Source organism: Patagioenas fasciata, chromosome 15 (assembly GCF_037038585.1).
Source record: "Patagioenas fasciata isolate bPatFas1 chromosome 15, bPatFas1.hap1, whole genome shotgun sequence".
Taxonomy (NCBI): Eukaryota; Metazoa; Chordata; class Aves; order Columbiformes; family Columbidae; genus Patagioenas; species Patagioenas fasciata.
This window is the reverse complement of record NC_092534.1, coordinates 9,927,048-9,942,771: the sequence shown is the minus strand read 5'-3', so window position 1 is coordinate 9,942,771 and position 15,724 is coordinate 9,927,048. Positions and strand designations below refer to the sequence as shown.

The 15,724-nt window shown below is 42.8% G+C and overlaps 1 protein-coding gene across 2 annotated transcripts; it reads right to left on the bottom strand.

Annotated features, from left to right (window-relative positions):
* Positions 1-786: 786 nt before the first annotated feature.
* REXO5 (RNA exonuclease 5) lies at positions 787-15,717 on the bottom strand. 2 transcript variants are annotated; one of them, XM_065850998.2, is made up of 20 exons: positions 15,635-15,717; positions 15,332-15,448; positions 13,584-13,705; positions 12,556-12,682; positions 11,599-11,683; positions 10,114-10,263; positions 9,874-9,962; positions 8,965-9,080; positions 8,589-8,727; positions 7,977-8,071; positions 7,054-7,156; positions 6,319-6,455; positions 5,905-6,013; positions 5,459-5,569; positions 5,197-5,334; positions 4,553-4,645; positions 3,844-4,063; positions 3,140-3,333; positions 2,420-2,529; positions 787-1,002 (listed from the first exon to the last, which is right to left on the bottom strand). In XM_065850998.2, the coding sequence occupies exons 2-20, from the start codon at positions 15,443-15,445 to the stop codon at positions 933-935; spliced, it is 2,322 nt and encodes a 773-aa protein (XP_065707070.2). In that variant the 5' UTR covers positions 15,446-15,448; positions 15,635-15,717; the 3' UTR covers positions 787-932. The 2 variants fall into 2 exon arrangements, with proteins under 2 accessions (XP_065707070.2, XP_071671233.1); XM_071815132.1 differs by lacking the exons at positions 12,556-12,682; positions 13,584-13,705; positions 15,332-15,448; positions 15,635-15,717 and adding an exon at positions 10,957-11,159.
* Positions 15,718-15,724: the final 7 nt, after the last annotated feature.

The following is a 15,724-nucleotide window of genomic DNA, read 5'->3' as shown; positions in this document are numbered from 1 at the left end:
CCCAGCTTCTGCTCACAGGCTGCTCTTTGCTCAAGAGCCCAGCACAGTGAACTCGGGGTTGGAAAGTAGGAGGGTGTAAATATTCTACCAGCTGTATTCAGCAATTTCTGGAATAACTGTCAACTTTATCTCAGGGTATTCTAATTCATATCAAGAAATCCTTCATGGTCAAACCTTGTAAAAAACATTTCCTTCTTTTTTTTCTTTCGAAGTGCCAAAAATCTCTCCTAGGCATCCTTGTGCTTAGAAATTCCAGATATTAACAAGAAATGCTCAAGCAAAGCACAGGAATGAAGCTGTTGGATTGCAGATCACCTCATCCTACTGCAACCCTGGGCTTCCAGCTCCTGCTGTAAGTGATGATGTGTGAACTTCACACAAACGTGTCGTTTCCTTAAAATGGCCCTTGTCCCTCCCACAGCTACACTGTGATGTCTCTTTTTTCTTCTTTTTTTTTTGTGTGTGTGGGGTGGCCATGGAGGGAGGAGAAGGTGGAGATTGTCCAAGAAGTATGAATCACCAATTCCTCCGTTCCATGGACCAAGCACGCTGCTTTCCTGGAAAGGAGGCAGCGACTCCGCTTCAGGAGCTGGCACAGCACGTTTCCAGAAATCCACACAATTCCCAAGAAGAGCTGTTAACTGCTGAGCAGCTGCTGCAGGTCCTGCATTCAGTGGCTGGTTTGTGGGCTGCAGGGTTTCGGTGGGGACAGCCCGCTGCGCGACACCTGCCAGGGAAAACTGCCACAGCACGAGGGGTTAATGGAAAAGGTTTTGTGCTTTAAGATGTTTTGAGTAGCTTTTATTTTTAGGCTTTGTAAAACACACAGAGTGAAAGCCTATTGTTTTTATGATAGGAGATCTTTACAAAGACATCAATATTTAAAGTAATTAAAAGGATCTTTACAAAACTTTGCTTAAAAACTTGGCAGTTTAACAAGCACGCCTCCCTCCATCTTCTTTTATTCCCATCAGACCAAGGCCAGGTTCTGATCCATTTGTGCTGCAATGTAAACGAGAGGTACATTATTTCCGCTCATAGTAGCCTCGATGCTTGTTGGGTTGTTAGTGAGAAGCCTGCAACCCTCAGGATTATAAAAACAAAACCAAAAACCCCTGTAATTTTTTTTCCCACCCAACAATTATTTGGCATTCTTTTTAGTCAAGAAGCTGCCTCTGGAGTGCCAGTCCTCTGGGAAACGGTAATGCAGGAACCCCACTTGGCAAGAACCTCTTCCAAGGCTGGGATGGAGCTCCCAGCCCCCTCAGCAGCCTGCGGGACTCCAGCCCAGGCTCGGTGGGCTCCTTGTGGCTGCAAACTCCTGAATCCACAAATGACACGTGGTAGGGGCAATAACTCCACAGCCGTGCTCTCCCAAAACCTTTCCAGGGGGTCTGACAGGTGAGCGTGCAAAGTAACTGAGGTGATGCAGTGGTGCAGAGAAGAGGCAAATGACTGCTCAGAAATACCAAAAAATGGACTCTGTTATAGCCCAGAAGAAAGCAGCAGATTATAAAAGGATGATATTTATTGAACTATTGAATATTTATTCAACAATATGAACTATTGAACTGCCTGCAGAGGTCCAGGCTTTCCCCAGAGCTGACTTAAATGTGGGCAGAATTTGACACCAAGCTCGTGGAATAAACCCTTTACACATGGCTATGTGCAATCTGTACTTCTAAAATAAGGTAGGAATTGCTGCCATCTCATTTTATTTGCTATTATTCTTTGATGTGTTGGGGGAAACATTTTAATTATCTTTATTTAAGAAGACAAATTATTTAAAAAACCCCACAAACTAATTTTTTTTTTTTCTTCTTAAGAGGTATTATAAACTGAACAATTAGAGTAAATGACTCCAAGTACAGCTCTTAGCATGCAACCTTGCTGAAATGGTTTGTCACTGTGACTAAATATACTCTTGGCTTAGGCTGCATCTCCCTTCTAGGCACACTGGTGCAGAAGATAATACATCACTGTGATTCTTCTCAGGAAGCTCTGGAAGTGAGAGGGGAACCCGGCCTGGCTGCCCAGCCAGGCGGAAGAGCTGCTGCTGAACTCCCTGCTTCTATTTCAGGGCAGGACTCCTGTGAAGGAGGCTGAACAAAAACCAAGGGCAGCTATGCCCTTTATCTGACTGTCTGAATAGCAACACAGGGAGAGAACAGAAGACCTGTATAATTAATCAACATTGTACTTCAGCCTTGCTAATCTGGACCATCAGCTACAGCAATGGATTCAGCACTTGTGCTGGTTCTGGATCAGGAATGGTTTATGGGCAGAACTTACTGTTTAGGTTTTATTGGCCCAACATGAAAGCACTTCCTGGTGTAGGGTTTTAATTTTTAATAGCGTAAGATAAAAATATTTGGCTATGTATTTTACTTAGCTCTTTGCAAAATAGGTGGCAAGTTACCTGTTTACTCCAGGAAAGAGAACAATGCACAGAGTGTTATTCTGCAGACTTCTATAAAGCTTTTTGATATGGTGGTCCAACTGCTTCACCTTTTTCCTTAGATCCTCCTCCTGCATAACAGAATAGAAGTATTAAAATCCCCACTTCACCAGCAGATCTGTAGCCATCACACTTAAAAGGGTGTGGGGCGAGACTGACCCTTGGGCAGCCTCAGGGACGGAACGGGTGAGGACACCGGTGATTCTGTTACAGATGGCAGGCACCGTGGTGGCTCAGCAGCAGGGAGAACCACAAGCTTATCTCAAGTGGTGCTGCAGCTTCCATCCGTGACAGTGAGAGCTGGAACTAGAACTGTTCTTTCCTGTAGGGTTTCACAACTACTCACTTCTCCCTCTGACTCCTGTACCATTTGCTACACCTCTACCCTGCTCTGTCTGCTCCCATGCGGTGGGCTTCAGTTCCTGTCTAGCATTGCTCACTGCCCCGAGCAGCCATGCTGTGGGTTTTGTTTTTTGAGGTTATACAGTATCTGCAAGCATCATGTTATCTCACATGGTATTACCACTCCAAACTGCCTTGTGAAACTGATCCTTGGCAGCCTCTCTGCTCCAGCACAAGGAGACCCCTCTGACCTAAGTCTGCTCATAGTTACCACTCCTGGTTTCCAGGGCAGAACCTCCTCACTAACTGCAACAACCATCACCATAGCCTTAAACTCACACAGGCAGAGAGTTGCTGCATTTTCTCACATAAGATGTTTCCTCCTTCCTTCCTCCTGCTGTGATTCATTTGCCAAATCCATCTCCAGAGGTGACCTGAAGCAAGAGCGTTCCTACTTCTTAGTTTGCTGCCCTTCATGGTCCATCCATTTATAACTTCAAGGGCATCTGCAGCACTTTGTGACTTCTGGAATTCTGAAACACAAAGAGAAGGGGAACATGCTTTGGCAGTGATGTTGCTGCCCTGGTCCCTGTCACCTGTAGGGCAGGGCTGAAGATGAGATGAGATACTGAAATCACTGCAGCAAGCAGATCATTTTGCTACAGGTAACCGTCAGACTGTAGAAATGCCAGTTAACTGCAAGAGCACCCATCCAGTTCTCACCTTTTCAGAGGCAATTACTTGTCTGTGTGAGGCTGCACAGTAGCCAACCCTACCAATGGGTTACTGGAGCCAATGAACCACCCCGGAACTTTTCAAAGTAAAGATTTTCTTTTTTTTTTAAGCTGTCTTTTTAAAATTTTAAATATTTAGCTGTAAACTGTCCCTCCAAACAATACATGCCTTCAATGTAGTATTTTAAATACCACCACTTTGAGCATGCATGAGTTTCAGTAGCTCCTGGTGTGTCTGTGTGAAGTTCCAAGGGCTCCTGAATGAGCTTACTTGAAGGAAACAAGCAGGCTGTATGTGAAGCTACTTACTGAGGAAACAGCAGTTCCTGTGCTTTCCACTCTGGAGATCCTTTGGCAGGAACAATGTTTCCAGGTCTTTCAACTGGCTGAATTCTTCTTGCAAGTCTGTCTCTGTTAATGACTTCTTTAGACCTGCCACGTAAATCACACCTTCGTTTTCTACATCCAGTTCTAGTTCCTTTATCAACACATCACAGTCCAGCATGGCTGCAGTGACAGGTCTCTGGACCTGGGGTGGATTCAGCAGAGCAAACACAGCACGTCAGTCCAAGCAGCTCTGTGTTCTGAGCTTCCATTTTAAATTATTTTCTCCCATTACCAAAAGCTGACAAGCTGTTTTCCCTCACTTGAAAAAGAATATGACTAATGAAGGCTAACTTAATTAGCCATGAAAGAGAGATTGTAATGCAGAAACACTATAAAATAAAGAATCCCATATTTATGGCATTTTAGCACCCTGTTACTTGGCTGTTCCTTTTAAAGCTGAAGGTGGAGGTCAGAATGCTTTCTAACTCCCTTCTGCTGACAGGCAGAAAGGAAAAGAGGGGTCTGTTTCCTTTCTGCCAGTGCCCCTGAATTGTCCAGGGACAGGGAGATGGCGACAGCACAACCAGTCAGCATTTGCCAGACACTGCTGTCAGCAGATGTTGAAAGAGACATATCGGATGCTGTTCCTGAGCTCAACATAACTTGGGCTTCTGCTATTTGCATCGTTTACCTTAATGCAGGATCCTGCTACCTCAGCTCCATTTAGGCTTTCCACAGCAAGCTGGGCACCTTCCAGCACTTCATACTGGATACACACATAGGGCTTGAAAGAGAATGATAAGATACTTCAGCCTTATCAGTAATACACATTAGCCATCCCTTTTAAAAAGTCAGGTATCACTAAAGCTGTGTTTACTTAAAAAAAATAATATTGCTTTAAAAATATAATATAAAAGCATTTGAGGGTAATATATGTAACACTCTGTATACCATAGCTGTTAAAAACAGCCTTCAATTAGCTCATCAATTAATAAAAACTTTTTTTCTTGTTTTGGCCGTTAAAGGCCTCAGCATATCAGTTCTCTCAAGAGGAACGCAAAGCACCTCAGCTTCTCCAACGCTTAATAGTCCTCTAGCTCGAACAGCACAGTTGAGCCATATGAGCCGGGTTTATCCTTGTAATTGTGTGGAGCAGCTTTTGGATACCTTGAATTGTTGTAGCTGACAACTAAACCATCAGAAAAAAAACCAAAACAAGCAACAGCCAAAACCCAGAATAACTAGTATTTCAGTGGTTCTATTTCATATCTTTGCAAGAGATTGCTCAAGCCTTCCACGCCTGTCAGCAAGCTTAATGCTTTGAGTGCTCCTCACCTGGAATGTTTCCGTCACCACTGTGAGAGACTGGATTGGTCCACACCTCCCAAATTCTTTTTTCACAGACTTCAGGCAAAAGCTTTCTTCAAAAGGACCTGCGTAAATTGTCAGCATGTCAGTGAGCTTGCTTCTCACCTGTAGGAACACAGATTAGAGAAGGAACTTCACAAAGCAAAAGAACTAAGCTACTTGTTGCCTCCAGATAAATAACATCTTTTTCCAAGCTTGGCAATGAAGATTATTCTCAAAAAAACAGTACCTTTTCACAAAGTCCAGCAAGAAGGTGAGATGCAATGTACTCTGGACCCAAACTAAACTGAATGATACTGAATGTGGACAGGGGAACATCTTCTAAGGCTCTCTGAAGAATCTGCAGGGAAAAGAATGTACAAGGGTCAAAGAGGTACAAGACAATCGTACTGCAAAGGATCAGAAACAAAGCTATTGAACTAAATTCCCAACTTTAATTTTCATTGTTGTCCAAGGAAGCCCTCAGGCAGAAATCCTTCTTTAGTGAGTCATGAGAGGATGTAGAGGATCAAAGCTTAATTCTGCAATGTTAAAATGGATTTAGCTAACCTGGTATTAACGCTAACAGTACTGTCAGTCAGCTTTTTAAAATAGGACTCATCTACCCACCCCCAGAACAAGAACTTTGAACTACTTCGATGCTTGTTTAGACCAACCCACTCTAAGTCCATTCACCTGTTTGTTTGAAGTGCTCAGGTTACTCTGACACAGGCCAGAAGAGTCTAGTTCCTGTCCGCCCAAAAGGAGGGGTTTTTGGCCAGTCACTTGCAAGCAGTCTAAAAAACTACCAGAGAAAAAAGCTGTGAGTCACAGTACTTATCAATATGGTGAACTAAAAACCTTTCAAGAAATTCCTGTCAGAGAAAAATTACAAAGTTTGTTAAAGAAACTTGAAGGAATATTCTTGTCCTCAACATCAAAAGAAGCCTAGAAAATGCTTTGTGAAATCTAAGGCACAACTTCTGCAAGTTTTTCAGTGCTATGCTACATTTGTGTCTCTCTGAAGATCCTGAAAAACACAACACATTTCATCGATTTTACTGAGGATTCAACTGAAGAAAACGCATGCATCTTTGAGAATCTTATTACCATGGTTTGGATAAATGTGGAGGCTCCTTCAGCTGTTTTTGGACCCTACATCCTTGTGGCTTTAACGCAGCTTTGTTCTGTGAGACCTCAGCCAGTTTTTCAGCTGTCAGAAGCGTCTCCAAGTTTAGTTCTGCTACCTTGGGGAAGGAAGAAGATTAGTAGTTGGCTTTCATCTCAGCTAATTGTAGCTAACTGAAAAGCATGTGCTTTCTCTGAGTCACCCCGGCACACTCCACAGTAGTGAAGAAACACAGGCATTCATTTCTTGCCTTATTATTTTCTGTTGTCATTTTCAAGCATGCAGAACTCACACCACCAACCAGCAATCATCTCCAAAAAAGTTCTCTCAGAAATCAATGACAGAAGCAAGAGACTCAAAACCAGCTGAATCACTATCACAACATACAAGGTGTCTCACTTCTTTTGTCTGCAAAAATGACAGGCATTCCTGTAGGCTGAAGTGTCTCAATCCTTCTTTACTCAATGCCCCTCAAGATCATCAGCAATGCTGATTCATGTCAGTGTCTGAGTGCTGAAGCACTGGTAATGCTCAGGCTATTAAGATACCTGGTTATATGCTGAAAGTAACAAGCTGTCAAAATTGAGGCCTCTATCACAGCTCCATTTTCTCTTTTAAATCAACAAGAGGATGGGCAGGAATTTTTTTTCCTTCATAAGCACAACAACTTGTACATTCTGCAATTAAGGACAGAAATCTTCGTTAGATATAGCTACCTTTGCTGGTCCTTGCTCAATAAAGAATTGAGCCAATTCCAATGCAGCTCTAGCATCTTCTGCAGGATCATGCCCAAGCTTCTGTTCACACTGAATCTCCTTCCTAGGGCATCAAAATTAGGTGTACAGGCAGGTTATCTGTTTTTCCACACTGACCAACATCCTGTCTCTTCTACACTGGGTCCTTTTCGGGCAAAATAGCTTTCCCCTTTCCAAAAGAGATTTCAGTTCTGTGCAGCAGCATTCTTGTGAAATATTCCCAAAAGTTACTGCAAGAAATGTTTTTGCAACATTGAGCAAAACACTGTTTACTGGGTTTAACAGAAGCAGTGCTAACACTTGGTATTCTGATGCATGACTATTTTTAATTGTACTTCTTCCTTGACCAATGACCCAACTCACTGTTAGCACAGACAAGGAAGCAACCTCCAACTCAGTGAAGTCTGGCACTGCAGAGTATTAATATTTGCTGTGTGAATGGTGAGAACTGTATCGCTAAGACATACTACCCAGTGGTAGCTAGTACACTGAGGAATGCAACTGAAGTCAGTAAATCACACTTTCATACCTTAGCCTTTCTTTCTTGCTAAGTGCAACAGATCTGATTCGTGTGAGCCAGAGTGTCTTTGCTGCTCTACAGTTGCATACACTGGTACTGGTGCAGCCCTGCAGAAAAGCTAGTCTTGCGAAGACGCAAATCTGTTTTGCGTCCCTTCTTGCTCAAAGACAAGCCAGGTTATTATGCTACCTGATGTTCCAAGCAGGCACTAAATTCTTCTTCACTATTTGCACAGCCTGCTCCTTTCCTTTGAATTTTAGTGAAAGAAAAATAATAACTATAATGCTACTAGTGGAAGAGCAAGACCCTGTGACCCACCATGACAGTTTCTAATATTTCCAGTAACAACACAGTAATCTCTTACCCTAAAACAGCTTTGGCTAGAAATTTTAACTTAAATCTTCGACCTTCATTTCTGGCAAAAAGCAATGAAGTATCAATAACACTGGGGTGGATCATCTGGAGGAGAGAAAACATGAGCAGTTTTATTTAAGAACAGTCATATAGAACTGGGCAGTAACTCCACTGTTACCTGTGCCTCTGCCTTTTCATTTCAGTTACCAGTTTCCTACTGGTAGGTAACTGGTCCTCCACAAGAAGAGCAAATAGGAATAATGAAACAAGCCCAACTCTCTAAAACTCTATTGGGAATATCTAGATTGGGTTACAAAGATTAATTAAGATTTGAGCATTTTAATTGGTTAAATTAAATAAAGGAAGGATTTCAGTTCTTCCCGCAACAGAGCTATCTGGCTGAAGCAGAGAGGCGCATCGATGTCTGGGCAGACTCCTCCCTTCCTCTGGGGCTCTGAAGAGCCCCTTGCAGGTTTTAGAGACATAAGGAAAATCTCTTTTAAATTCTTACAGACATAAGGCTATTGATAATAAAAAGTAAAATGTTCACTAATAAAAAGAGGAAATGTTTAGATTTTTCAGGTCTGAAATTAATATCAAATACTCTTAAAAGCATACTCACTTCCAAAGCCTGAAGATCAGAATTTAGAGAATGACCCACCAGTACCGCGTCATGGGGAAGCATTTGTTTCAGTCTGGTTTGGATGTCTGACAGTTTTGTTTTCACTGGAAGAAGCATTTTCTTTGTGATTCCTGAGAATCTTCAAAAGTCGAATGAGGAAAAAGCAACACATTAGCAACAGCGCCTAGGTAGCAGAGAGTGTATACATAATGTTGGTTATTCTAATCACACAGCAAGAACTGGATCCTTAACACTGAGTGAAATGCAGTAGGTATCTGTGCACACCAAAGCCTTATGAAAAATCCCGTGTCACAGGCTTAATTTGAAAGGGTTGCAGCTCTTAAAGATGAAGAGATAAGAAACTCGTGCAAGTCACCTGGTGCGGTAGTTCAGTACTGTGCTTTCAGGTTTGACTAGTTCATTCAAGAGGCATCGACCCCGTGCATCCACCAAAGAGACACGGGTGACTTCATTCCCTTTTGCAGTCAGGCACTGTCCGGAAGAAGCAGAGACAGTTGCTGAATCAGCACAATGCTGCCACTCAAAAACCTAGGCTAACTTCTGATTTGGCTGAAGCCAGCATCACTACTAAGGAGCTACTCAACTGAGAGATCTACCACTCATAGCTAGTTGTTTTATACTGCAGCATGCTTCATTTTAGTTGTTAAGTGGCCACCATAAGCACAGCAAACACACAGACGCATAAAACAAAGCAAACCATTACAAAGTGCCGATTTCACAGAATCGGTCTGTGCTCCGCACTGCAGAGCTGTCACTGAGAGCATCTTCACCAGAGACGATGTACAATCTAAAAGCAGAGCTCAGGTTGTATTGCTAGTTACTCAATGTTGATGCCAAATAGGGATCTCTGCAAAGTAACAAAACTGCACTAAAGGAGGAATTTTCACCATAGCGCACTGTTGAAAGATCTGCCATGGCTAAAGATGTGTGACAGGGAAGTACTGTTCTTCTCCCAGACCTTGGGGAGGGCTCTGAGGAGGAATTCCCCAGCATTCTCAGGGGTTACTGCAGCATTGCTGATGGGCCTGGCAGATCCAGCTGCTGCTCCAACAGCCAACGCAGAACCGGGCTCTCTGCTGCTCAAGAGAATATTTGTCTTGTCACCAGAACCACTTCCCGAGTCCTTCCCGTGGCTGCATTTAGCCTTGCAACCATCGATGAAGGGACCGGCAGCAGATGTTAATATACCAGAAGTGGTTTAGCAAATAGGGTGCTTGGCTTGCTTGACTATAGTTTGTAAGGTCACACACATTTATTTTTTTACCATTTCACAATCCAGACCAAAGAGGGGGCTGCTGTCCGTCCTCTGCTGATCACACTCTGTATGTACAAAGCCCTTACATCTAGGGGAGCCTAGAATGAAAAGATACCTGTGAATAAGGAACCGACCTCTCTCTTCTGAAACTCACCGTCTATCTCATATCACCAAACATATCACTAAATGTCACAATTAAAAAAATACCCAGCCAACACAACAAAGCAACCAAAGCCCTCAAAAACTGACCTTTTATGGGGTAGTCATTTTTTTTCTGCTCTTCTAAAGTTAGAGTATAGCTAGTAAGGCCTTGTTTTTTTTCTCCGTACTTCCGAATGATGGGATCACATTGCAAATCTGAGCTTTTAGGAACACAGTCACTGCTAGGGGAAGTCAAACCTGCAAAACACAGAAGCACCTGTCAAGCTCAGACAGCGCTCCCTGCCTGCAGTCAGTTTTCTGCATCAGTACGCACACTAAGAGGCTACAGAATTCCAAAGGAAAACATTACGTGAAACAATAAACTGGACAGACAGAAGGATGGATCGACAGCTGTCTGTATATCTATCTGTCTGTCTACCTCCAGTTTATTTTTATATATACATCTCTCTCTTCAGTTTATATATCTCTCTGCAGTTCATAGCTCATTTACCATGTGAACATATATCTACACTTTTTATGTATAATATATACATAATTGTATATACACTAATGAATATACTATATATATTAAAAATATACTTGAAATTCAGGATACTTGAATCTTACTCCCAGTTCAGCTACTGACACTTCTGGTTGATTCAGAGCAAGTCATATTACAAGCCTGTCTCACGTTCCTTTCAGAAAGAGAACAATCTTGCCTTGCAAGCATGACAGTATAATCACCTGTCACTTTGTGTAAGCTGTAAAATAAGTTATCTTTTCTGCCTTCTCTGTGGAGTTCTTTCCTGTAAGCACCATCAGGAGAAAATATATTTTAAGTGTGGCTCACAAAGAAGCAAGCACTGAACTGACACCAGAATCCACAGCTGCATAAAGTTAAATTATCCTGTTCATGATTCTCTGCAGATTGCACTGAAAAGAAAAATATACCTGACATCTCAGACCTGTGACTGTGCAGCAGGGTCACAGTCAGGATGGCAGAGGACTTGTCAATACACTGAGAGTAACAGCTGCTCATTCTCCCATTTAGGACTTGAATTCAAGATTCTTTGTTACACTTCTAACAATTTCAGTGAAGTTTGCATTGTAGTCTCTGGCAGGTTTTGTACAAGCCTGTTGGATTACAGTCACCTCTACGAAGAGTATAAAAATAGGAAATCTGTTGTCAACACACCTGTTCTTTACCTTGATTTGCTGCTCAGTATAACAAAGAAAACCAAGAAGAAATGAGTAACTACTTAGCTTGAATCTAATTTATATCTCTGTATCTTTTCTTAGATACATCTTAGAATAAAATACCCACAAAACGTGTAACGAAGCATCAGAATTTTGGACTAAACATGTTAAAAACTTCCTCTCTGCTTTTTGCATTTACTTGTAACAATAAACCCAAGAGAGGGTTACTGAACTAGTCAGGGTAACTAGTCTTGTGGTTTAAGCCATTGTGTGTTTTCCTTTGTAAACATTTAACCACAGTAACATGCTGGGATTGCACAGAATGTAAAGTCATAAATCACTGTTGAAAGCAAATCACTGTGGTTGAAAGAGATGATGCAAAACCAAGCAAGATACCTTGTGCAGTGTTCTGAGGCTCCAGGTTTGCTCCTTCTCCATACAGGCTGGCTAGGAAGTTGGCAGAAGGTGTTAACGTGAATCTCTGAAAAAAGAGACGTGTTAGAGACTTCGAAACAGGAGCAGAAAAATCAAGCAAAAGAGATGTTTCTTGATCCCCAAACCAGCCCAATTTAGAGAGGATGGATAAAGAAGCAGTGGAAATATGTCTGGTGTCTCCCCAAGGAAGAAAAAAATGAATCACAACACAAACCAAACCTGTTTTAACAACAGACGATACAGAATTCTTTGTACTAAGGGAGAGATTTGCCTTTCCTGATCTGATCAAGAAGGGAAATCTCAAGACTTTCTCCGACAGAAACTAAAGCAAGTTCCTGACTTGCCAGTTAAGTTGTGATTTGCATTTGCTGCAGTTCAGGGAGAATTCTCTAGAAGTCTGAATTGAGGTGTTTCTTTCTTTCATCCTTCAAAAATGTTGCTTGTAACTCAGAAAATTAAAATAATTATTTTAATCATCTTTTGGGGAATAGGAGAGATTTGACATAGAGTGCAAATAGTAAAAGTGAGATTTTTCAGTCAGTGGGAATAGTACATTTCTATTAAGAGTCTCCTCACTCGGAGTAAATTCCAAATTAACCGAGATATTTTTTGATCTCATCGGCATCCTGATGACGCGGAAAGCGTAACAGTCAGAGGACTAGAACATCAATACATGTTTCACCTGGTAAGGCTTCAAAGACACACACATCTTGAAAACCTGTTTCTAATATCAAAGCCTTGGCATTTGTTCTGAGCTGACAAAGGCTACAAATAGATCCTCCCATCATTTTGTGTTGAGAGTCAAAGATGACCACTTCCTACTGGAACAGGCAATATTATCACTGCAGAGGTTAATCCCTGGGACACGGTTTCAGGACTGGAAAGTTTAGAAGACAGCAACACAGTCTGGGGACTTACATGCTGGAACACTTTTCTGAGGTGTTTGAACTGCAAATAGAATTTGTAGAAATGGAGCTGGCTCAGTTCATGCAGAACAACAACCACGACCCCAGCCAGGTGGCTTTGGTGATAAATGCGGCACCAGCTGCAGTAAAAAAGAACATAAAATTAAAAAAAAAAAAATCAAAGCAAAACAATTATCAAGCACTCTTAAAAACAAACTTGGAACCAGCCCAGCTTTTAAGTCAGTGTATGGCAAAGTGCCAAATTATTTCAATGAGAAGAGGCTTTATAGCTTATCTCAAACTGCCACATATTCCTGGAAGCAACATAGTGTAGGAGACGGACAAAGAATGAGTTACAGCAGAATTCTGCTGTGGTGCCATTTCAAGACATTTATTCCTCATTTATATGCACCAGAATGTGAATACACACGAGTAACTTCAGCTGTAGTGATGCAGTGCAGTGAATTAATGCATCCAAAAAAAGTTTCACAAAATTTTCTATTTGCTACTAAAAATCTGAAGCGGGATCATTCTTGCCTTGAGTTTCATTTCAAGTTTAATTACATTTCACCATGTTTTTGGCATCTGAGGTTATACACCCTTCTCAGCCTTCCCCTTCCATTGCTTAGAGTTGCCCTGAAAAAGGGCAAAGTGATTAAAACTCTTTTTTTTCCCCAAAAAACACTCTAGAACACTGTTTCAATGATATCTGATATAAAATCTGTCTATATTTTTGTGTTGTGTTAATGTTTTTAACACGGCATTTCATTTCTCAGTGCATGAAGCTTCTTCTGTTCCACAAACTTGTTTTGCTTTTGATAACCGCATGAAACAAAACCACGAAATGGAAGAATCTTTGTCCAAAGAAGAATTCCGGTCTCTGGTCAAGTCTAACAGATGTATCTCCATAATACAATAATGTCATTATGGTGGCTGCATTGTAAGGATTCCAAAACCAGCATGGCCAATGTGTCTTTAGGAACTTTTTCACAGCACGTGAGGACACAGACAGGGTTGATTGCGACCACGGGTGTGTTGTACCTGGGCTGTGCTGCGTTGTGGCACTTTCCCAAGGCTGCGTACTTCAGCAGCTCATACAGCTGGTCATGGCTGATTTCGCAGTCCTCACCAAATAAAGCTGCTGACAAGCGAGATGACTTTTCCTGTGAAAAGGGGAATGGCTAGTCAAGAAAGGTTTTATGTAATCACATAAGTTAATGGAAAACGAAGTGAATTCTATGGTAAAATGAAACTATTTACTATTCGGGCACAATCAGCTACATTTGAAATAACTCTTCCGCTCATTATAGGCAAAAGATTCCTTTCAGATCACTCTTTAATATTAAATTTACTATCAATATTTCAGTAATCCAGGTACTCAAACTTCAAAGATTATTAAATAAAGATAAATGTAAGTAGCTGTATGTAGCAAGGAGACTTAAAGTTATTTGATTTGCAAACACAAGATTCTGATCTCCTCTCTCAACCCACTCACTCCCTTGTTGCTGTAGAGCTGCGGGCATTTATACAAGCGTTATAATATGTATTCACTTCATATAAGGTCTCACTGAAATCCATTTAATTAATTTACTTTATGTGATCTGTTTTGGCAGACAGGTTTGCTGACCCCTGCAGGAAAAAAAATGTTTCAGTAAAATTCAAAGAAACTGCAGGAAGCATCGAGTAGATGAGATGGAGCAAAGAGCGTACCACAGAGTTCAACACAACAGTTCTCTAAAGCCTAAATGCACAAATTCTCCTAAAAGCTAATCAGCAAGTAAATGTCTGATTTTGGAGACCTCCACTGACCATATGGCCTCTTCCAACAGAGCTCCTTTGAGCTGTAAACATTTTAGAGATACTCTTTTTCTATGTGATGAAAAGACATCACAGCATAGAGGGGCAAAGAAAAAAGATCATAGAATGCTACAGAATATCAAATCCCACAGGATAAACCACTACCAGAAGTTGTGTTTTCCTCACCACACCAACAAGCCTCATGCTCATTAATTCTGACAGAGCCTGCGCATGTGGGACTGAGCTGGCGCGCTTTTAAAGCCATTTGTCATTGGTAAGAAAGCTAAACAGAGGTGACAACCTTTGAGGTTCAAGTGGTTAAGAATCATCTGGTAGTAATAACACAGGGCAGTGTAATTGCTAGTCCTTCATCTTCCATGCTAAGTTAAACAAAGAAGTAATGGCACTGTCATTTTCAATACAGCCCAATTAGAGCTCTGCAAAAAAGCCCAAACCAAACAGCAGGAGTTTTATTTCACCAAGCAAAGGTGACCTGACAGCCACAGGAATGTCAGCGTCTGAGCAGGTACCAACAAGACCAACCTCACAGGTCAGACACGACTCCTGTGGGTACTGGGTGCTAAATGGTAACTTGGGTGAGTGAGGTGTCACCATGGGCTGAAACTGTGGGTGGATTTGCATCCTTCAGGTGTGAACGTGCTGAGCAGACACAATGCTCCTTTCAAGAGCTACCTGGTTTAGGAATTAATTACATTGGAGACAGTATTTCTCTTGTAACAAAATTCCTTCAGTGCAAAGGCTTAACACCCAAAATGGGTTCACTGCCGCACTTCCTGCAGCAGAAACCAATCCACTATCTGTAGGTGTTATCTTTAGCCAGCCCTCGGGCTGCACTTCCAGTAAAACACGGGTTTGCTGACTTTCCGGCATCCCAACGCGTGATGAAACAAACCCACCCAAAGCAAAGTGGCTGTGAAACACCCGCAGCCCCGGGCGATCCCCGCACAGCCCCGGGCGGGACCTCTGCTCACCTGGGGGCCGCCGCCGTCCGCCTTCCTTCTCTTCCGAGCCGCCCGTCGTGTCCCCGCGTCCTCCCCGTCCCCGGCCGGCCGCTTGTACCCATTGAGACGAACCGGCTCCGCCATGGCCTGGACGGAAGCACCGCGGGCGATGCCGCCAGTCAGCCCCTGTCCGCCGGGCCAGGCCCCAGCGCCCGCCCAACGCCGGGGCTCCCCCGGGCAGCATCGGGAGGGGGGATGCCCCGCAGCCCTGACGCCGTGGGGCCGATCCGCGGCCGCTCCCTCCTCCCCGGTTCCCCCCGATGAGGATCCCACCTCAGGCCCACCGCGCTCTCCAGCCACCGACGAGCACGCCGCCTCGGTACGCGGCTACCTGCGCCTGCCTGCTGGCAAGGCCAGAGCAGT

Excerpts from the sequence above, each read along its gene's own strand:
- REXO5 (XM_065850998.2), bottom strand. The coding sequence starts at position 15,445 with ATGGCGGAGCCGGTTCGTCTCAATGGGTACAAGCGGCCGGCCGGGGAC. Across the intron at positions 10,264-11,598 it reads GCCTCAGAACACTGCACAAG|GTTTGACTTCCCCTAGCAGT; the intron begins GTATCTTGCTTG and ends TGTGTTTTGCAG. Across the intron at positions 5,335-5,458 it reads TTGCTGGACTTTGTGAAAAG|GTGAGAAGCAAGCTCACTGA; the intron begins GTACTGTTTTTT and ends GTGTTCCTACAG.